The following is a 24123-nucleotide window of genomic DNA, read 5'->3' as shown; positions in this document are numbered from 1 at the left end:
GTGCGAAGTACTGGCAATGCAAGGTTTTGGGGACGGACTGATCTCTCGATTATATCCCACCACAAATGTTCGATAGGTGGACAAATCATTCGCTCGAATTGTCCAGAATGTTCTTTAGACTAATCGCTCATTGCCACCCATAAAAATTCCATCATGTTTCTACTTCAGTCTAGATGTGTTACTTCTCTTCCAATGTTGTCTGCTAACATTTAACTTCTTTGGTGATGATACTCAGAAAATGTCTGAAGATAGCCTTGTAAGCCGAAAACCGGTTAACAATAAAAGTAATATTGTAGAACAAAAGCAAACTGGTGCTTTTCATTTATCAGAATATTGAATCCCCTAACGATTTCCGAAATTTAATGTCCCATGCGTCTAGCTCCAACTACAATTTCGCGTTGAAAGTTTGTTAATTCCCGTCGTGCGCCCATAATGTGGGAAACTTTCTCACGTGGATCACCTGAGTATAAATGTCAGCCGTGGCAATGCACTGCCCTTTTATACCTTGTGTGCTCGATACTATCGCCATATGTGTATGTGAATATCGCTATCACATGACTTCTGATAACTCAGTGTATGCAGATTACCGGCGAGAGTGGCATAAAACATCACGCGTGACTGACGTCAGCGGTGTTAGTTCCCTTGGAGAATAGAGTATACAGCAAACCATAGTAACAGAAAAACGATTAGTAGCGTTACAGCTTCTCAAGATGAGTGATTCTGTTAAACTAGCTACTGTGAGTGAGCATTCACACTCTGATAGGCTCACAAAAATAATGCGAAATCTGTGGTGGCACCTATGTTTACTTACTTCCCTCGATGACAGCTATGGGGCGGCCGGTGCCGTACGAAATCTTAACACCGAGGATTTCGAGACGCTCGAAGCTGAAGCCAGCCCGAACCGTCGTGACGATGCCGGGGTAGGACGCAGGAAGAGAATTAAGCCACGCGTGTACCTGAAGAAAGGAGCAAACGCCTTAGTAGCGGGCAAGTGTGTTACGTACAATGCTAGGAAAATAAATTGTGTGTCTTGAAACTAGAACAGGAGAAAGAAAGTATCTGCGAATGTGAGAAATTAAACGGCACAATGAAATAGAGTTTGATACAAAAAACGATCTAAAGTATACGACAAACCGTTGACAAAAGAAAACAACTGACTGTAGAGCACGTGCCTAGGATTGATTTTGAGTGCCAGAGGTGGAAATGTGTACGACGAGTGACGAAGCAGTTTAGGGTATGAGTAGGGTAACCATCTCTCACGTATCTCCCGGCATCTCCCGGACTGCAGCAATTTTCCTTTAATCCTCCTGACTCTCTCACTGACCGACTCTTTCTTCCGTATGTTTCGTCAGTCATCACTGTTATCCACATTATCCCCGCGAAGTACTACGGATAGTTCAAAATCCCTATCAGACAAATCTCGAAATATTTTCATTTGACAATCGATAATAATGTCGACATTTAGTCTATTTTATGGTTGTGCTTCTACGGAAAGAAGATGAATTGGCTTATGGCAATTCGAGGAGAGGAGGAAGAATGACATAATCTATACGTCTAGAGTTGTCTTGAAACTGGTGAACGTTTCCTTGTTTGTCAGTCAGTACTGGCAACCAACGGGTGCACTTGCCTCGTACCGCTCAGCAGCTACGGTATGAATAAAACACGAAAGTAACAAGGACTCGCGAAAGTGAGTTATAGAGACACTCATGTGTAAAAACACTCGTCACATTATTAACGTTTCAACTGACTCACACAGGCTGACAGTGTGCTATGTAAGCGTGACTTCAGGATCGCTCATTGACATAATATCGACTGCAGTCAACATTCTCGTTTAGAAGATCATGCTCGAAACGAAAAGGAGGTGAAGATATTTTGGTAATGGCAGTAAGGATATTAAAAACGTAACAAGTGAACTAGCAACAGCTGTCAAACAAAATGTCAGCTACAGAAGTATGGACTGTGGAAATAAATTATCGAAGGATGTCTTCCACTATTCTGAACTGGTCAAGATGAGGACATGTGGTCGAAAAAATGTTCAGAACTTCAATGATGTCTTGAAAGATACAGCTAAATCAAGCAACTTTTCTCTATCGCAACGGATGCGACCAACCACAAAAACAGAAAGATATTCCCTCTAGTTGTAAAGTACTTTTATTGTGGAAAGATAATAAGAAACAGGCTTGTGGACTTCACTGAACAGGCTGATGGAATAGGTATTGGTGTTTAGTCTGATCAAGTCTTCACTGAATTATCGTAATTTAGATGTAAAGAACCTTACAGCATTCTGCGCAAATAATGCAAATGTAATTTACAGGAAGCATAATTCTGTGTTTAAACTGCTTCAAGAAGTCAACAGGCACTTGGTGATACCATATGGTCGAATCACATATTGCATAATACAAAAAACATGCATTTGATGCATTAGACTGGGATATGGAAATGTATTTATTTATTTATTGTTCTGTTGGACTAAATTAAGGAGAAGTCTTCATGGTCATGGAACGAGTCAATACATGAAATTATAACACGATAGTAGAAACCGATAAAATGAAATATAAGAAACATATTCAGGCGACAAGTCGTAAGTTTAAATAAAGGAAATCAACAGTGTAACACTGGAATTTGCTTAATTTTTTAGCTCTTCCAGGAGCTCCTCGACAGAATAGAAGGAGTGAGCCATGAGGAAACTCTTCAGTTTAGACTTAAAAGAGTTTGGGCTACTGCTAAGATTTTTGCGTTCTTGTGGTAGCTTATTGTAAATGGATGCAGCCGAATACTGCACTCCTTTCTGCACAAGAGTCAAGGAAGTGCATTCCACATGCAGATTTGATTTCTGCCTAGTATTAACTGAGTGAAAGCTGCTAACTCTTGGGAATAGGCTAATATTGCTAACAACAAACGACATTAAAGAAAATACATACTGTGAGGGCAATGTCAGAATTCCCAGACTATTGAATAGGGGTCGACAAGAGGTTCTCGAACTTACACCACATATAGCTCGAACAGCCCGTTTTTGAACCAAAAATACCATTTTTGAATCAGAAGAATTACCCCAAAAAATAATACCATACGACAAGCGTATGAAAATATGCGAAGTAGACTACTGTTCGTGTTGAACTGTCACTTATTTCAGATACTGTTCTAATGGTAAATAAAGCAGCATTTAGTTTCTGAACAAGATCCTGGGCATGGGCTTTCCACAACAGCTTAATATCTATGCGAACGCCTAGCAACTTGAACTGTTCCGTCTCGCTTATAATATGCCCATTCTGTCTGATCAAATAACCGATTCTTGTTAAATTGTGAGTTAGAAACTGTAAAAACTGAGTCTCACTGTGATTTAGCATCAAATTATTTTCCACAAGCCACGAGCTTATTTCATGAACTACATTATTTGACACTGTTTCAATATTACACACAAGATCCTTCACTACCAAGCTGGTGTCATCAGCAAACAGAAATATTTTTGAATCACCTGTAATACTAGAAGGCATATCATTTATATAAATAAGAAACAGCAGTGACCCCAGTTCCGATCCTTGGGGAACGCCCCACTTAACAGTGCCCCATTGGGACTGAACATCACTACCATTCTCAATATTGCGGAGAATTACCTTCTGCTTTCTGTTCTTAAAGTAAGAGGGGAACCAATTGTAAACTACTCCCATGACTCCATAATGGTCCAACTTCTGCAGTAATATTTTGTGGTCAACACAGTCAAAAGCCTTCGTTAAATCAAAGAAAACACCTAGCATTCGCAACCTTTTATTTAATCCGTCCAAAACCTCACAAAAAGAATATAGCATTTTCAGTTGTTAAACCATTTCTAAAACCATACTGTACATTTGAGTGCACATTATGTGAATTTAAATGCTCCAGTAACCTTGTATATACAACCTTCTCGATAACTTTAGGAAACACTGATGGCATAGAAATAGGTCTAAAATTGTCAACATTATCCCTGTGTCCATTTTTATATAGTGGCTTCACTACCGAGTACTTTAATCGGTCAGGAAACCGACCACTCCTAAAGGAAAAGTTACAGATATGGCTAAGTACTGGGCTAACATACATAGAACAACACTTCAGTATTCTGCTAGATACCCCGTCATATCCATGAGAGTTCTTGGTCTTTAGTGATTTAATTATTAACTCAATCTCCCTCTTGTCAGTATCATGGAGAAGCATTTCAGGTAACAGTCTCGGAACACTTTTTTCTAGGAGCGCTATACGATTCCCTGTTGGGACTAGGTTTCTATTTAGTTCACCTGCTATATTCAGAAAGTGATTATTAAATACTGTACATATATGCGACTTATCAGTAACACAGACATTCCCACTACGTACTGATTCCATGTCCTTGACCTGTCTCTGCAGACCAGTCACTTCCTTTATGACTGACCATATGGTTTTAATTTTATCCTGAGACTTAGCTATTCTATCTGCATACCACATACTTTTTGCCTTCATAATAACATTTTTAAGCACCTTACAATACTGTTTGTAATGGGGTGCTGCATTTAGATTTTGACTGTTTCTAACGTTTTGATATAATTGCCACTTTGTTCTACAAGATATTCGTATTCCTCCAGTCAGCCACCCAGGCTGCCTGTTTGTGCTAGTACCCTGTTTTGAACGTTCTAACGGAAAGCAACTTTCAAAGAGCACGAGAAAAGTCTTGAGAAAAGCATTATATTTATCGACTACTGTATCAGCGCTATAAACATCTTGCCACTCTTGTTTCTTGATAAGGTTTACAAAGGTCTCTATAGCAACTGGATCAGCTTTCCTAAACAGTTGATAACTATATTTAACATGTGTTGCAGCACAAAAATATTTTAGAGTTAAAATTTGTGCATCAGGATCTGAAAGGCCATTCACCTCTTTGCTAACAGAATGCCCTTCTAGTAGTGAGGAATGTACAAAAATGTTATCTATGGTTGTTCTACTGTTCCCTTGAACTCTCGTTGGAAAAAATACGGTTTGCATAAGATTATATGAATTAAGGAGGTCTACCAGCATCCTTTTCCTTGCACAATCACTTATACAATTAATACTGAAGTCACCACATGTAACTAACTTTTTGTATTTCCTATAAAATGAACAAAGAAGCTCCTCTAGCTTTAGCAAAAATGTTGTGAAATCGGAGTCTGGGGATCTATAAATAACAACAGTTAGAAGTTTAGCTCCATTAAATTTAACCACACCTGCACAAAATTTCAAACACCTTTCCTGTGCAGTACTTTGAAACATCAATTGACTCAAATTAGATGCCGTTTTTCACATACATGGCTACTCCACCACACCGCAAAAAGCTCCTAGAAAAGCTGCCAGCCAACCTGTATCCTGGTAAAGGACGTCTCTGAATTATCTCCTTATTTAAGAAGTGCTCAGATATACCAATAATTTCAGAGTCAACATCTATAAGCAGTTCACTAACTTTATCTCTAATACCTTGTATATTTTGATGAAATATACTAATTCCCTCATTACTCAGATACCTAAGCTTTGTCAAAGGTGGTTCTTTTGTTAGAGAGACTTGCCTTAAGCAGGAATACCTATCAGCTGACTTCAATCTAAAAAAGGTGCAGCTCTACACCCACTACTGCAGGAATTTTCCCATGAGTGATCCCACCACCCCCACCTATGCTGTCATCAATAAGCTTTGCCAACCTCCCCTTCCCATACCTGTTGAGGTGCATGCCATGTCTAGTGAAACCCGTCCTGCTGACAGACTCCACCAACACCACTACAATGTGACCAATGCTTTCTGTCATCAGCGGACCCCCAAGTCTCATGTTATTATGCCTGACGGCTGTATAAAGATGAGGCCGATCGTGACGCTGAAACAGTTCCACGAAATGCACATTCATGTTGCCAGTCTGAGTGGCTATCTTTTGCAGGCCACCATCTATGTCATACTCCCCATCCATATCAATACTATTACCAGCCCTACCCACAATCACTACCTGATCCACTTTAGTAAAATCCCTACATAACCCCCCTATGTTACCATTCACCTGAGCCAATCCTGCATTAGGCTTCACAATGCTGGTGACCTGATACTCACACCCCAACATTTCCTGCAAATGCTGGCCTACACCTCTGCCATGAGAACTACCTAACAGCAGAACCTTCTTCTTCCTCTTCGACTTTGCAACTGTCCTAGCCACCGTAACTGCTGAGGTCTGCTGCATACTTCCTACATCTACAGCTACTAGAAAATATTTTGACGCTTGTTTGTATCACCTATTCCAAGAAAATGCGGTGTAGTTGTGCAGCTGAGATCTATTACTTTATAGTCTCCGGTAAAATTCCCTTTTTTCGTTTTAAGATGTTAGTCATCTGCTTTAAAATCATGATCAAATGTTGGTCAACCTAGGATGAGGTACGAAAACGTCAAGACAGTGGCAACGGATACAAGATATTTAATAACGGCATGATACTACAAACTAATGGTGACAAAAAAGGGACCATTTTGAGAGGTGGCATGAGCCCCCTCTCATATTTCTATCTTACTCTCAGTAATTCGATTTTTCTCTCTAATTGCATGCGGTGAAAAGTTGCTATTCCTTCACACGCGAACTTCCCACGCAGTGTCCTAATCACCCGGGTGGTTCGGTGACAGGCGAGTTCTGCTGAGTTGAAAAGGTTAAGCCGACGGGTGTGAGGGAGTTGAGTGAATGCTTTCCAGACGCTGACATTGTCATAAGAGTGAGAGCGACACGCAAAGAGGGGCCAGAAGGGGCGGCTGGGCTAGAGATTCCGTTACTTCGCAGAAACTAAGTGAAAACACTTTCTGGCGGCCTATCAGCGAGGCGTGGGAATGACTTGTGTTCCTAGGCAGTCTTGGTGGGCAAATTCCCGCGTTTTCTGCAAAATCGTAACTTTGATTGGCTTGCTCAGGGCTTAGCTCCGTGACGTAGCAAAATCGGCGCAGAAATTGGCGCCAAGAATCTCCATTTGTTGAATGGTAGTGCTTCGGCAATAGAGTGGAATTTTCCGCCGGTTTTCGAGTTGCTGATTGGAACGTTTAAACACGGCCACTGTCGTGGGGGCGGGAATGTTCTGTGTTCAGTTTGTACGGGTGCTCTTGAGAGAGTTGGCTCTCGCCTTTCGGTCGGAGTAAGTTACAAGACTGAGGTCTCGCTGCTCTGTACAGCTTGCCTTCCGTTGGCTGTCTAGTATACTTTCATTTAATTGTAACTGTTTGACGAAGTTGCTGAAGTTTCGACTTCAATGTAACTTTACGAGTTGGCAATTGAGTTGGCAATTGAGCGTTCTGCGTACAAGCGGCCTATGTTGTCTGTCTTGAGCAGTTTTGGCTGAAGTTGACTGTATCAGAGTTACTGTGTGACTTCGCTTATTAAAATCAATCACTGTACCGTCAGTGATTGTGTGGTGGGCCTTCTTCGTCTCCATCAGAGGCGCATTTGTATTGCTAGGAAGTCTTTAGTCTGGAACAATCAGACCGGGATAATTTGTTTCGGGCTATACTCGCGACATTATCATCACCACGATGGGACGTCGAAGCAACCAGCCATCGCCTCCAGTACGCCAGATCGTGTTCTTGCAGTTAAGAAGACAGCTTGGTAATATATGTCCGCAGCACCGGCAGATTAGTGATTTTTCTAGGTGATAATCAGAGCTCAGCAGAGCGCGCCTGTTCGTCTTTTCTAACTTTGTTCTGTCTTGGGTGTTCATTGTCTGAGTTCTCCCTACTGTAGCACCAATCAATGTTGGGTTGGCTGGGTGTTTCTCTTAAGATTTGAGTTGCAAGGCATTGCCTCCACATACCACTATGTCATAAATGTCACAATCTATTTTATGGACAGCTTCACCTACACAGCATTTATTTGAGTATCCAATTTGATCCAATTTGATGTATTGTAAATGTTTCATGTGTTTGGTTTATTATTTTGAGTTTAGTCATAATAAATCAAATTGTTATTTTGGACAGAACTTTCATTCTGTTAATCGGTAGAGCAACCCTTTCATTTCTCACTACGTTAATGAAACTTTATTTAATCAAATTAAATTATTGCAGGTGCCAAACTCTTTTCTATTCCACTTGCAGGGTCGATTACAGTCAGTTCACGTTTCTTCTTAATCCATGTGCAACAGCAAAAGTCGGAGTTAGAAAAGTGGGGGCTTAGAGCATCATTTGCATATGAAGATTCTAGAAGAATTTACTGTTAAATACACTGCTAGCCCCGGCACCTCGCAATTTCTCAGGTGACTGCATTATGTTACTTTGATGCGAATACGTATCACTCTTCACGCCTCTTACCTCCCACTTCAAGTGTCGCAGCTATATCTCTTTTTTTTTTAATAATCAGTAAACCTTGTTATAGATTATTTTCCTTTACCCGCCCCTACAGCGGCGCGTGAACTCGCCGTTTAGTGGTTCGCGGGAACGCGCCCTCCCCAGAACGAATCTGCCTGGCTGATTTACGATGAGGGCTGGCGTGTCGGCCAGCGGGGATGTGGTTTTTAGGTGGTTTCTCACATCCGACTATATGAATACCGAGCTGATACCGACGTCTCACCTTAGGTAAATGATTTGCGAAGATTTCGAAAACGCTCTCATTCCTCCATATGTGATACACAACTAGACGCAGACAGATTGGCTACACACGCTCTGTCCCATGCAGAGTAGGGTGACGACCGGAAGCGCGTGCGGCCGCCCTCTAACATTAATACTGCCAAATCCAGAGTAACGTGCCAGTCCCTTGATGTAGGAGATAGGTCCAAGAAAAAGAAGAAGAAAGATTATTTTCCTTTCTTCTCTTTAAATATGCACACAGCGAATCGTTGGCTCTTTGTACTGAGAAAGTTTTGGAAATACTCTGCTAATGATATGCTGTACAGTATGCCAAGATCCAGTATCCAGTCGTTATTAAACTTTAGCTATTTGAAGTAGGTCATTCCACATATTAACCGTCTACATGACAATTAAAAACTCTTACTAAGTGTGTGGTTCTTCTTACTCTATTATCTAGTAATTATTTTGGCACTTTATTCATGTGTTCGGCTTTACAAATATACTTGCACCAGTGAGCAATGGATTATTTACATAACTTTTCCCTTTTCTTCTGCTGCAGTTAACTGCTAATACACAGACGGACAAATGTCGCAAGATCAAAAAATAATTACTATAGAGTACAAAATTTTCGAGAATACATTTGTCTAGGTAATATGTTCAAGTAATTAATATTGCAAAAACACAGGTTAATGTAACTGCATATAAGACATCGTAAATGTGACATGTGTAACCACCACAATGTCGAATGAAAACATGCAAACGTGCATGTTGTATAGGTACCGGATGTCAGTTTATGGGATGGAATTCCATGCCCATTGCACTTGGTCTGTCAATAGAAGGACAGTTAATGTTGTTCGCAAATGACGCTGGAGTTGTCATCCTATGATGTCCCACATGTGCAACATTGGAGACAGACTGGTGAGCGAACAGGCCAAAGGACGTGTCGATACTCTGTAGAGCATGTTGGGTAACAGTAGCGGTATATGGGCGAGCGTTATCGTGTTGGAAAACACCCCCTGGAATGCTGTTCATGAATGGCTGCACAATAGATCGAATCACCAGATTGACGTACAATTTTCCAGTCATGGTGTATGGGATAACCACGAGCCCTCTCGCGCTGTCATAAGAAATCTCAGCCCAGACCATAACCCCAGGTGCGGGTTCAGTGTGTCTGGCACGCAGACAAGTTAGTTGCGGGTCCACGGCCATCAATGGCACCAAGGCCGAACCAGTTTCCATCAGAAAAAAAACAACAGGCCTCCACCCTGCCCTCCAAGCTCTCACTTGCCCCCACTGAAACCGCAAATGGCGGTGGTTTGAGGGTAAGTGGAACGCATGCTACAGGGCGTCTGACTCGATTTGTAGTAGTTCGTAGTGTCATTGTGATGCCAACTGCTGCTCAAATTGCTGCTGCAGATGCAGCACAACCAAACACCGAACGCGATGGTCTTCCCTGTCGGTACCGCCACGCGGTGGCCCGCGGCCCTGTCTTCTTGCGACTAGACATTCTCGTGACTCTTCTGCCAGGAATCGTGTACAGAGGTAACATTCCTGCCAAGTCTTTCTGCAGTATCGCAGAAGGAACATCCGGCTTCTCGTAACATTATTACCTGACCTCGTTCAAACTCAGTGAGGTGTGTATGATGCGTCTTTGTGGCCTTAAAGGCACTCTTGACTAACATCAACTCATCACATCCAATCGCAAACGTAACTACCCTCATGAGCCACACAGCGCGTATTTGAAGCATTACATCGTTATAGTGGCGCTATTAGCGTCACATTTATCCGACTGGCGCGAAATTTGAACTGGCCCCACCTGCCAAATGTAGAAACGCGCCTACCAGCTTTCATTTATGCCGCACAACTTCTTCTCGGTGTTACGATTTCTTTCTGTGAGTGTATTATCTAGCAATTAGCTCTTTCTTTATATTTGTACTTGATTTATGTATTCGGCTTTACAATAGATTATTTGCTTAACTTTTCGCTTTTCTTCTGCCGCAGTTAACGCTTAATATACCACATTTGAATTACATACCCGTTACTGAAGATGTAACAATACCAATGCATCACCTGCACTATTTAAGGTTCTGCTGCCGATTGTATGTCTCTTCGTCTTTCCATCTGAGGACTAACTCATTCTGACAGTTAAGCAGAGAACAACAAAATTTTAAATCAAAATAAAGAAGTGATTTAACAACCTTCCCACACTTAACAGCATGTTAAAGTAGCATATAACTTTACAGTAACATGCTAACATACTGCAAATTTATTCAGTAGTTGCAAAGTCATAAACTATTCTTAAAAATATCTTTAAAAAACCTGTCGTTGTCCTTTACTTTTCCACTAACCTACTGACAGCATCAACTCCATCGTGGAGGGTGTGGTAGACGTCCCAACTAAAGGGTCACATCGATACGTTGTCCGAAAGTTGCTTGTCAATAAGCCTGTAAAAAATGAAGAAACGTTAGTCGAGCTCACCATACAATAATGTAAGAGAAATATGATTGCTAAATCTAACAACAACTAAATTGTGAACTATTTTGCCACTTTCGTTCAAATAAATTACTGACAGATTTGACGAGTCAACCAAAGCGGTGCTTATCAACGACATCTCTGCAACGCTTGAACCGTCGCGAGCGTGAAGGAGATGTTTCTCACGATCGAACTTTGGCAGGAGACGAGCACTGATTGCATCATAGTGCAACGGAGACCTAGAGACAATCTAAGGAGAGGAAAAATCTATTATCTCCAACCGTGAATGAATTTATGATACAGCTGTCGACTGGGAAAAACCTTGCTGACAATCTTTCGCGATACCGATTGTCCTGTTATGTTGCACTTCTTGGGGGTCGACCAAACTGAGATTGCTCTTCGCTCCTGTCACATGGTAGGAAGGCAGTTACACATGAGTCACGGATGGCAACGATCCCTCGCATGGACATGGGATCGTTTTGTAGATAGCGAGCAAATCGCAGCGATCGGCGCTGTTCGGTAACCGCATGGAAATACCAGACAATCTAATGGAACGAATGCGCTGTGTGGCAATATGGCGAATCGTTTGTCTAGTTAATGAGTGTCGTTGTGTAATTTTGTTTCGTCTCGCACTACCCACGTTGAGCAAGAACTTTATGTTAGAATTTATAGATATTTAGGGACCACTAACAATTCCGAGAAGTGAAGCTGAGCCCGAAATTGCTATTTATATTAGGAAATAACACAAACATAGAAAGCATTAATGCACTTTGATTTTAGAGTGATGAGATTTTGAGGCTTGTGTTGCAAAAATTAAATTGATTGGCTCCAATGGATCATTGTGAATGATTTATGAAACAACTGCCAGTAGTTTAAAATTTTTCAACTTCTAAGCAGGATGACAAACCATAACATTAAGTGAAGACTTCAGCTTCAATTTTTAAGGCAAATCTATTATACAGCTGCAATGGAATCTCTTGTCATTTCTTATAATCAAACTAACTCTTACACAATTTATACCAAGACATCGAGTAGCCAACAGTGCTGCTATTAACTCCATTGCTATAAACACATCGAGATTGCCAAACAATCTGTGTAAATGCTAGCAGTTAAATTATAAGTCTAATGAATGAAAAAGAAATTGAAGATTAATAAATGAAATACAAACTGTTTACACACTGGAAAGTTGTACCGACCCGCTTCTTGTGAGTGAAAAATTTAATGTATTCTGTAAGTAACCTACATTCCCCAAGTAAATCGTTTCAAAACAAGTGTAATACACTAAATAGCCGAATAAATTGGTACAACTGCAAAATATCGCGTAGGGCCCACATGAGCACGCAGAAGTACTGCAACAGGACTTGGCATGGACTCGACTAATGTCTGAGGTAGCACTGGAGGGAATTGATACCATGAATCCTGCAGGGCTGTCCGTAAATCCGTAAAGGTACGAGGGGGTGGAGATCTCTTCTGAACAGCACGTTGCAAGGCATCCCAGATATGTTCAATAATGTTCATATCTGGGGAGTCTGGTGGGCAGCGGAAGTGTTTAAACTCAAAAGAGTGTTCCTGGAGCAATTCTGGACGTGTGGGGTATCGCATGGACCTGCTGGAATTGCTCAAGCCCGTCTGAATGCACAATGAACATGAATGGATGAAGGTGATCAGACAGGATGTTTATGTACGTGTCACATGTCAGAGTCGTACCTAAACGTATCAGAGATCCCATACCACTCCAACCGCACACGTCCCACACCGTTACAGAGCCTCCACCAGCCTGAACAGTCCCCTGCTGACATGCAGGGTCCATGGTTTCATGAGGTTGTCTCCATACGCGTATTCATCCATCCGCTGGATGCATTTTGAAACGAGTCTCGTCCGACCAGGCAACATGTTTGCAGTCGTCAACAGTCCAATGTCGGTGTTGACGGGCCTAGGCGAAAATTGGTTCAAATGGCTCTGAGCACTATGGGACTTCTGAGCTCATCCGTCCCCTAGAAGTTAGAACTACTTAAACCTAACTAACCTAAGGACACCACACACATCCATGTCCGAGGCAGGATTCGAACCTGCGACCGTAGAGGCCGCGCGGTGCCAGACTGTAGCGCCTAGAACCGCACGGCCACACCGGCCGGCCATCCCGGTAGCAGGCGTGGGGGCGGCCTAGGCGCGTCGTAAAGCTTTGCGGCGTTCAGTCATCAAGAGTAAACGAGTGGGCCTTCGGCTCCGAATGCCCATATCGATGATGTTTTGTTGAATGATTCCCGCGCTGACACTTCTTGATGGCCTAGCACTGAAAACTGCAGCAATTTGAGGAAGGGTTGGTCCCATACTTGCAGGATCTTTTTCCGGCCGCAGATATGTCGAGGATATGATGTTTCATCGGATTCCTAATATTAACGATACAGTCGTGAAATGGTCGTAGGTGAAAATCCGCAATTCTTCGCTACCTCGGAGATTCTGTGTCCCATCACTTGTTCGGGAAGTACAAATCACGTTAAACTCACTTAAATCTTGATAACCTGGCATTGTAGCAGCAGTAACCGATCTAACAACTGCGCGGACGTTTTTTGTCTTGTATAGGCGTTAGCGACCGTAGAGCCGTATTTCGTCTGTTTACATATCTCTGTATATGAATATGCATGCATATACCATTTTCTTTGGCGCTTCCGTGTAATACAGTAATCATAACGTGTAAACTATAGTTTCCCATGTAAGAGTATTGTGGGTGGTAGGCGACTGTCGTAAAGTGGTAGCAGTGTTGGATGAGTAATAAATACAGTATTCAATAGTTTTGAGGTACATTTCACAACAAACTGCTTCCTTTCCTCCAGACCCATCTCCAGCCCACCCTAGCCCAGATCCTTGTATGCTGTTGGACGGTGTCGAATCGCTCCATCCTTTTAAGTCTTCCACAAGATAATACCAACTGCAATATTAGGCAAGTAATTCTCTGTTATTCGTAGTATCAGTTAGAATGCTTAAATCTAGAAATTAATATTAACAGAATATACACTGAGGTTACAAAAGATGTAGCTTAGCGATATGCATATACATATCTGGCGCTTGATGCGGAATGGTAGTTGGAACAAGACACGTGGGTCATTCTATTTCGCAAATCGTTAGGGGCTCCAGTATTCCGAGATCCACAGTGTCAAGAGTACGCCGAGAATGCTAGACTTCAGGCATTTCCTCTTAGCGTGGATAGCGCAATGGGCGACGGCCTTCACTTAAGGTCCGAGAGCAGCGGCATCTGTGTAGGGTTGTTAATGCTAATAGACAAGCAAAAGTGCGTGAAATAGCAACAGAAATTAACGTGAGACATACGATGAACGTATCTATTAGTAAAGTGCGACGATATCTGGCGTTAATGGTCTATGGCAGCATACGACCAATGTGAGTGTCTTTGCTAACAGCACATCACCTGCAGCGCCTCTCCTGTGCCACTAGTTCACTGACCATATTGGTTGGACCCTAGACGACTGGACAACCGTGACCTCGTCAGATGAGTCCCGATTTCAGTTGGTAAGAGCTGATGGTAAATTCAAGTGGGCCGTAGACACCACAAGCCATGGATCCAAGTAGTCTACAAGGCACGGTGCCAGTCGGTGGTGACTCCATAATGGCGGGAGCTGTGTTTGCGAGGAATATACCGGGTCCTCTGGTTATGTTCGGCTACTTGGAGACCGTTTGCAGCCATTCATGTTCCCGAAAAACAATGGAATTTTTGTGGATGACAATGTACCAATCACTGAGCTACTATACTTCGCAGCTGGTTCGAACGAATGATTTTACCATCCCGCTCGCCCGACACGAATCTCATCGAACATATGTGAGGCATAACCAAGAGGTCAGTTCGTACACAAAATCCCCCATGGGCAGTACTTTGGCAATTATGGACGGCTATAGTGGCAGAATGGCTCAATATTTCCGCAGGGAAGTTTCGAGGACTTTTTGATTCCATGCCAGATCGAGTTCCTGCACTACGCTGGGGGAAAGGGGGTCCAGCACGATACTAGGAGGTATCGCACGGCTTTTGTCCTCTGTGTGTATATCCGTCTCAACACATAACTTCAACTGCAGGTTTGTACCCAAAACGTAATGTCTACACTACAACATTCGTAACATCGTAAGACTACAGGAATGAATCTCTCGAATCATGAAGTAAAAGTTTAAGTCTGAAGTGATGAATGAATTTTTTTTAAATAAACGGGCTGAATGAGTAGTGCGGACGAGACGTTTCCAATTGATATAGAACAAAAATAAAAAAGTGATGTGAAACAATTCAATCATTTCGCAAATATTTTCGTCATTCCATGCTATACCATTAGGAGAAGCACTTTCGACTTTACTTGCACTATGAAACAAAACACTAGTGATATTGTTCCATTGTTCTGAAATTGCAGATAAGCACATCAAACAGACAAGAAGTATGTGTATCGGTGAAGATGCCGGTGAACGCCCGGATAGTGAAGCGGCGTGCAGCTCCACAGATATTATATGAAATTCGCGTCAGTGTCAGATCGTTTCTCCTTCCTGAGTGTAATATACTAAGAAAGAAGGAGATTAATTTTTTCATTTTCGCGGATGTATGTTTCAAAAACCCTTCTTATCTCTGAATCTTTCTTACCTCTAAACTCAACCGGATATCGCAACTGTATGGCGCAGTAATATTGATGAGAGGCTTACTTTTGAACATCTTCTATGAAGACAGAATATGTGATGCTCTTCTCCTTGAGTGCCTTTACGAAGCTGCTCTGCATTCTCGGCGTTACCATCACGTCTGCCGACTTGTTGGCGACGTTGGCATCCTCCCAGAACAAAATCTGTTTGGAAATAAATATAAGCACTTCTGTAACTATTTCACAAAACTGTAGATATCAATGCAGCTTTCACCACAAAATTTACTTTTAACCCAAGGAAACTCTAGAAATATCCCTATGTTTCGAGCAGTTATTTTATTTAGACAACCAGTTTCGGCATCTCATTAATGCCATCTTCAGGTCCCTATGCACTCCACGTATAGACACTGAAATATATCGATACTCGAATAACTGTAGCCTCAATATTTGGACTCTGTTAATTCGTTTTTGGAGTGTTTGCTTTGAAAACTTAGAGTTGTCACGTTTTCAAAGTAAACACTTTAAAAACGAATTCAAAGAATCAAGATATTGATGGCTCCAGTTATGCAAGTACCAATATATCTGATTGTTTATACATGGAGTGCTTAGGGGCCTAAAGATGACATTAATGACATGCCGAATCTGATGGTCTAAATAAAATAACTTCTCAACAGATACTGCTATATGGCGATTTTCCGTGGTAAATATTTTATAGGCGGCTGTCATGTATCGACAATGGATCAACAGAGACAAAGTTTACTATTGTTCGCACTGAGGAAGACAACATATTGGCTGCACAGCTGCACATGTTTAATGTGAAAAGCAGACTTTTCTCATAGTGCACGAAAAAGTGGCAGTGCACCAGCAGGCTAACACTGCTTTGGGATGGGCTAAATGAGCACCATCAGAAATCATTACGTGTTTATTTCATATAACGATGTACCTTCAGATCCACTAAATTTCAGAACTTAAGTATTATTCTTGTACTCCCGCCCGGCAGAGACCTAGGCTCTGACTCCAACATCGATATGGGGACCGCTCAGCCACTGTGCTGTGTAGTGCTTACAAGAAAACGCGACCTTACACAGTGTGTAGGGAAAGAATGACCGTCCTCTTCCGCACCGTTCCTCTGGTGTCTGCAGTTGTGACTAGCTGAAATCGAGTCATGCGATATTTTCAGCCATACTGGGTGTTTAAGCTGCGTGTGTGACCTAGGAAGTGCCTATATTTTTGTAAGTTTCGTGTTGAATAATAGCACAGTGCTATGTCCTGGTTGTACTTTTCAAACTCAGACGGGACATGGCGACATGACGTATTATATCTGAGTATGGGCGATTGATTTTGGCCACATACTGCGTTTGGTGTGCACATGCCCCATGATGTGATAGTTGAGTGTACACACCCTTGGCTGTGCGCAGTGGATGTGCTAGAGAGCAGTGCCAGCATAGCTGAGCAGAGCAGCAGTGTGTTGCTCACACGTGCTCCTGTCAGAACTGAAATCAGATGGACATGACGTCAGTTCAACCATTATCACACAAAGACCTGACTTATATTGTTCACATTAGTAGATCTGCAGTGCAAACTTTCATAGATATGGAGAAGCACGATTCGTCACGTTACAGAAGAGATGTACACGTTTCTGATGATAAGCAGATGCGCTCTATAATTATTATGTTAAAGGGCTGCAGCCCTGAGAATAAGTGCCAGACTTAATTTCAGTAAATAATTAACAGCTTTTACAGTATTTATGGTACCAACCACATTGACCTATCAAATTAAGGCACTCTTCTATGCACGTCAATTGAACTATTCACAAGTATTGAAACATAAGTACTTAACATGTGAGACACTTTTCAGCTGAATGTTAATTTTGGATCACAGAATAATTTTATTCAAGACCTTAATACAATTAGCAAGCAGTGTGTGTTAGCAGACGTGATGACACATCGCATACAATATTAATTACGGTATGCATTTTTCTGTTTTGAATTTTTTTTTATTAAATGACGAAGTTTTACCTATAAATCAAAAACTATTAGAGCTACGTCAGTTCTGATAGTGGTAGTGGAAAGTGTAAGGAAACTTCTGTCATACTGTCATTACATATTTATTTGTATTGTAATAATTAATGGCACGATGGTCTTGAATTCAATTTTGAGGGCAGCAAACTACTGTACGTAGGTCGAAGTGTAACGTATCAGTTCCATTTGGATTTTTAGCAGGCATCTGATGGCAGATTCAGATTTTTAATAACATTTATATGTAAGAAGTTGTAAATGAGGCTGTTCATGGCACGAGGTCATTACGTGACGTAGATGCATGATTTTTCCGCAGAGGGGAGAGTGGAGGGCCTGACACTGTGGTGGCCATCTTGCTCATTTGCACTGTTAGGGTCAGAGTTGAAGAGGCTAGACCAATGCTTGTCTCAGTGGTGATAGAACCACACACTTTTCAGTGGTAGAAATTTTCGCATCGTCAGTAACGACTGAAGTGGAAAGGTTCTGGGCCAATAAAATCTAGATTAAGTCTAACCTATTTCATTTACAAAAACGCAAAATGCAACTTTACACAAGGCATAAATTTCATAATTAATGAATCCAAACTTTGACGTTATAGATATACAAAAAATACAAATTTGTTTGAATCAGTTCAGAATTAGATACGACTGTCTACTGCCCAATACACTGACAATTTTGAAGCAATTACTCAAATCCATGAAAAAGTTTAACCAAGTGATTACTACAATGACCAGGGGCTCATTAAAAAAGAGACACCTTCTTAACTAATCGCATACAATTTTGAAGCGAATGCATTTTTTTAAAAATAAACCTCCACATTAAATTTTAAAGCAAACCAGAAACAGTTAATGGCGGAATAACTGTTTAAATAACTGACCAAACAAAACTTTTAAAACAGGCAAAAAATAGCAATTAATGAAATCAATATTTTAAAATAAACGGCTACACAATTTTTATAAGCTCAGGTATGGTTTATAGTAAAACAATCCACCCCAAAAAAATTATTTAAACAGAAAACAGTGGTATTAGTACTAACAGTTTCTTTGTATTACCCGAACTTTAACAAGGACATTTGCACGGGGAAACTGACGCAGGCGGCAGTGACAAAGTGAGAGGCCGTTAACCTTCACCTCAAAAAATACGCAAGCTAGTACTATGGCGCCAAAATGAACTGTCACACACGTCCAGTAAAGATTCCTCAATATGAATCAGCACTGGCCACAACCAACACCACCAACCTCATTAAAAAATAATTCTTACTCAGTGAGCTCATTAACAACCAGATGGAAACTCAATAAACGAGGGCTGAGGGCGGACACATAAAACATATTTTCTTAGTTTAACCGAGGAATAGACATAACAATTAATTGACAATAAGAACAATCACGCTTTAACCTGTAACATTAACCAATGTTAGAACTCAGTGCACGCACAGTACGTGCCACCATCCAGCTTGCCACTCAACCTTGGAGACCTCATTTTCATCCTCACAAGCGAGACATCAAGTTGAGAGAATCAGAGCATTTTAATAATATGGGCAGGAGGACAAATACGGTAGTGAATAAATAGGTTCAAATGGCTCTGAGCACTATGGGACTTAACATCTTAGGTCATCAGTCCCCTAGAACTTAGAAATACTTAAACCTAACTAACCTAAGGACATCGCACACATCGATGCCCGAGACAGGATTCGAACCTGCGACCGTAGCAGTCCCGCGGTTCCGGACTGAAGTGCCTAGAACCGCACGGCCACCGCGGCAGGCAGTGAATAAATAGGCATCATCTCAAAACGCAAAATTAACAACTATCAATAACTGGGTTCCCATGTCATCAATTGCACCAAAAGAACTCCGAGTCTTCAGGGCCACAGACATATTTGGGCCAATAATGATCTCATATGGAGGGTATCAGTACACACTAGTGATAATTCAAATCATCTCTAAATTCGTAACGTTTGCACCATTGAAGTACGCCACAGGTAGATCAGTGATGAGTGCTTTGAACAACTGCATCCTTTGTGCAGTTGGAAAAGTGAAGAGGACCCTATCAGACAATGGACCACAACTTAGGTAAAAATGTTGCAAGGATTTTATGACACAAAAGAAGATAAAGACAGATAATAATGAGTTGTCTACAAGGTATCAGTGGACTTCTCTGGTGTAACTAGTAAAAAAAATGTCGTGTGACTAGGGCCCCCCGTCAGGTAGACCGTTCGCCAGGTGCACCTCTTTCGATTTGACGCCACTTCGGTGACTTACGCGTCGATGGGGATGAAATAATGATGATTAGGACAACACAACACCCAGTCCCTGAGCGGAGAAAATCTCCGACCCAGCCAGGAATCGAACCCAGGCCCTTAGGATTGACATTCCGTATCGCTGACCATTCAGCTACCGGAGCGGACAGGTGTAAATAGTAGTGCACGCCCATATAAATAATCACAGGAAACTATTGAACCAAGGACAGATGAAACTTTGTAAATCTCATCTGAGTTCCCAACTAAAACGAAAACAGGAACAAATTATTGACGTAACTGTTATTATGTAATTTCATAAATGAAAGGATGAGTTTGTTACAAATGTTAACCAATAGGATTCTGATTTTACATCCTTATGTAAATTTAAACATGGAAGGAAGAGTTTTCAAAAACTGATCAGTTGCAAGCTGTGATGAATACAGTACACAAAAATGTAAGATTCACAATGGAAAAGTAACTGACAGCTAAATAAACTTCTTAGATATAACATTAAAAAAGAAAGCATTTAACATAGCTTTAAAATTTACCATAATTCTACAATAACTGACACAATAATACACCAGATTTCAACTCACCCACACTCACAGAAATAAACAGCGTTCAGATACATGATTTGTAGACTCAACATAATATCACTCAGCACAGAAAAATACCAGAAAGAACCAGACATCATCACACAAATAGCAACAAACAGTGGGGATGACAGTAATCTGGTCACAAAATTAAACAACAATTACAGTCTGTAAACAGAATGCATGAACAGCCACAAACAACAGCACAAAAAACGCCACACAAACAAGCACACAGAGTAACAGAGCAAGAACAATACAAACAACGCGTTAAAACAAGGAAGAAGATTCAAGATGGTACACAGTGTCATACTAGCACAAACTCATACATGAAATAAGAAAAATTTATAAAAGACAAGGTATAAAAATAAATTTCAAAACAGGCAGTTCAATCCAAAAGTACATGCGAAAAACAACAAAAGACACAGACATTTGTCAGAAAGCAGGAATATATCAATTACAATACTACACATGTGTTCAAGGTATGTGGGAAAAAACAACAGAATATTCGACACCTGGTACAAAGAACACCTCACAGAATGGAAATATGGGACAACCGACTCAACTTTTGCATAACATTTAAGAGAAAATAATCATAAACCTACTATAAGAGAGAAAGATATGAAAATAGTCACAATAAATAATGGAAGACACCTCTTAATCTTAGAAGAAAATTATCACATATACAAAACAAAGGTGAAAAGAAGCTACTAGTGAATTACCAAGTGGATACAGATACCTACACACTGTCTGCATCGAACGAAAATTTAACAGACAGAAATTCCAATTAATGATCACAAATAGCATTCCTCTCCTAAATATTTAAATGACAAATGAAAAAGAATGAAAACATAGTAATAATAAATTAAATAATAAATAAGAAGAATGAAAAGAGTAAACAGCACACAGAAAACTTACACATAATACATGCAGTCAAAAAATTGAAAGCAAAAACTGAACAAGATGGCAACACTTACAGAAACGAATGACACTTTGCACAAAAAATGGCAGTTACAAGGGAAACAGAAAGCTTTCAGCCAGTTTGTCACATGATACAAAGCTGTTCAGCTTATAAACAATAAATAAGATGCTGGTCTGTAAATCCTTTTCAATTTTATTACCAAAAGTTCAGTTAACTGTTTTAAATGTGCAAACAATAATCTATACGCGCAAACGAAAAATCACCAATTGTTGCTGGATACCAACTGAATATGCCTTGTAAATAAGGCGAGACACATCTGCGTGTACAACTTAAATTAAAAAAACTTAATGTGCAGCAAGCAAAAGGCGTTTTTCTTTGATCTGCTGCAATTTCTATATAGCTGCTATAAAAATGGCCACCACGAGAAACTTGAAATAATTAAGAATATAGATGTTCAAAGTTGAAATAACATTAAAATGAGAAGAATATTTAAAGAATGAAATGTTGTGAATAGTAATGAGTAATGAAAAATTGGTGAAGATATCTGTGAATGTTCAGTTGTAATTATAGTATATGATTAGTGATAGCAACAAAGACACGTTTGCATTTCTAAGGCATAATACTAATATATGTACAATTGTGCTGTTTGAGGTCACTGCAGTCACATGTTGGAGGAAGGCATGAGAAGGCTGCAGATGCAACGAGACAGAGGGTACGAGGAATGAGTAAATCGATGCGTTATTGCCCACCAGAGAAACGGTGTGTTGTACTCCTAGTGGTACAGAAAATTAGTTCGTCAGGTCACTCACGTGTGGCGCATGTCACAGCACTGGTCGCTGCCATCACACCAAAACAAGCCACCACTAGCGCAATGCACGCTACCTGGACTCTACCTAACGCAAGTTGAGGAATTGAGGGAATTTCTAGAACCCGTCATCGGTTCGCCGCGACCGAACGCCGAACGGATCGACTTAAGTATTGCAACAAGATAGGCGTGTTCTGCCTGACCTGTTTACTTATACCATTATGATGATGTCATGTGGCTTCTGCGTGTAGATACTGTCGACAAACCATTAAATCTTGCCCCTGTGATGCATGTACTTGTTTGATACATAATGAATGTTGCGACGATCGCAAATATACTCATGTTTCCCAAGGTTCTGTGCATGAAGGACACATATTTTCGACTACATTGCAGAACCTTGTGGACGGAAAAGAACATTTTTTTGAATAAGCAGTCGACTACCGCACTTCATAGATGAACAATAACGACGATTTAGGTTGTTGAGTGAATGAAAGGACACTAAAACATTCAATTTCGATGAATCACGTGACATTGTGCGAGGTAAGGGCCGAGTTGTGGCGCCTTGGAAATATTCTGAGTTTGGAGTTGGCGTGGCCGCGCTGGGGCCTCTCGGCGCGCCGCGGCTCGCTGGCGGCCGCACAACGGCCCGACCACGTGGTCCATCGGACGCGTGGCTGGGAATTCCATGGTGGCACTGTGTCAGTGAAGGAGATATGCCGGGAGTGCCAAATATGGCGGACTTTGTGCAACCTTAATGGCAGACATTCCGCAGTTCTCATAGAAATTAACAGTAGCCAGATGAGTCATGATACCTCATAAAGAAACATGTGCATTAACATTATTTGCACATTGATTCTGATGGTGTTATTAGATTTTCAATATTTTTATTAGATTAAAGTTTAGTATCTGACGATAAATGATACAAGTAACACCCAGCAACGAATTTCCAAAATCTAAATGGTTCATCCGATTTTGAGGAGCGACGTGTCTTTAGAAAGCTATTAGTGTAAACCTAAACTGGTATGAATTATATGCATGTAGCTTGAATAGTACATGAATTATTGGCGGTCGAAGTGGTCGATGTCTATCGATCGCATGAGGCCATAGGTACTCCACAGTTACGCGAAAAAACGGTAGCAAGATGCTTATAAATATATTTATTCATCTATGTCTTTGTTTATATCTGATATACGCTATTCATGATGATATTATTTATTGTTTTAGAAAGTACAGAGACATTAGGCTACTGGCCTTCTTTTGCTTGCTGTTCCTTTGATATATGTGTATTTAATTTGTTTGTGTATTTAATGATGTATGTTAGAGCGTGTTTCAGGTCCAGCCGTAGGAGTATTTATTTAATTTCAAGTTATTTAAAATAAATCCAGTATTTCGAATGTGTTTCATTATGTTTGTGTGGGTGCTTTGACTTGAAGACATGGCGCTCTAGCCAGTCACAGTGGTCACGAATGGGGAGACTGGATGGAAGCGAGAGAAGAGTTCGAGGGATACTGCTCAGGACACGGGGAGTCCGGGACGGTACGGCGCGACGGATGCAAAGTGGGTGGACAGACTTGGACAGTGGAGCAGTTTGCGCGTGGTCACGGAGCATAGAAATATTTCGGAGTGCCGGCATGTGCTCTTGTGTGATTTGCGTAGCTTCTGGAGTGAAGACGTAGTATGCATTCTGAAGTGAATATCTCGCGAGCTATGTTGTTGTTCATAACTAATTACGTGAAGTAGGAATCTATTGTTTCCCTGTTATTCAACTTATATTCTATTTAATTGCTGGACCACCGACACCAGTAAGCGTTTTGCAGAAATATGCCGCTTCCTCAAAAGTACTTCTATTATCGTACTCATAATTTGCAGCTGCTAAGATAGTACCTGCAGATGTTACTTATTTGCGATCTTTC

The 24123-nt window shown here is 41.0% G+C and overlaps 1 protein-coding gene across 1 annotated transcript in view; it reads right to left on the bottom strand.

Moving 5' to 3' along the window:
- LOC126474500 (zinc carboxypeptidase-like) overlaps positions 1–24123 on the bottom strand; it is a 146893-nt gene that overhangs the window by 112320 nt on the left and 10450 nt on the right. The window contains exon 2 of the mRNA XM_050101970.1: positions 812–956. Within this exon, the coding sequence (XP_049957927.1) occupies positions 812–956 (145 nt within the window). The remainder of the gene's footprint in view (positions 1–811; positions 957–24123) is intronic.

The sequence above is a fragment of the Schistocerca serialis genome, chromosome 4 (genome assembly GCF_023864345.2).
Source record: "Schistocerca serialis cubense isolate TAMUIC-IGC-003099 chromosome 4, iqSchSeri2.2, whole genome shotgun sequence".
Lineage (NCBI taxonomy): Eukaryota > Metazoa > Arthropoda > Insecta > Orthoptera > Acrididae > Schistocerca > Schistocerca serialis.
This window is presented reverse-complemented; position numbering and strand designations above follow the sequence as displayed.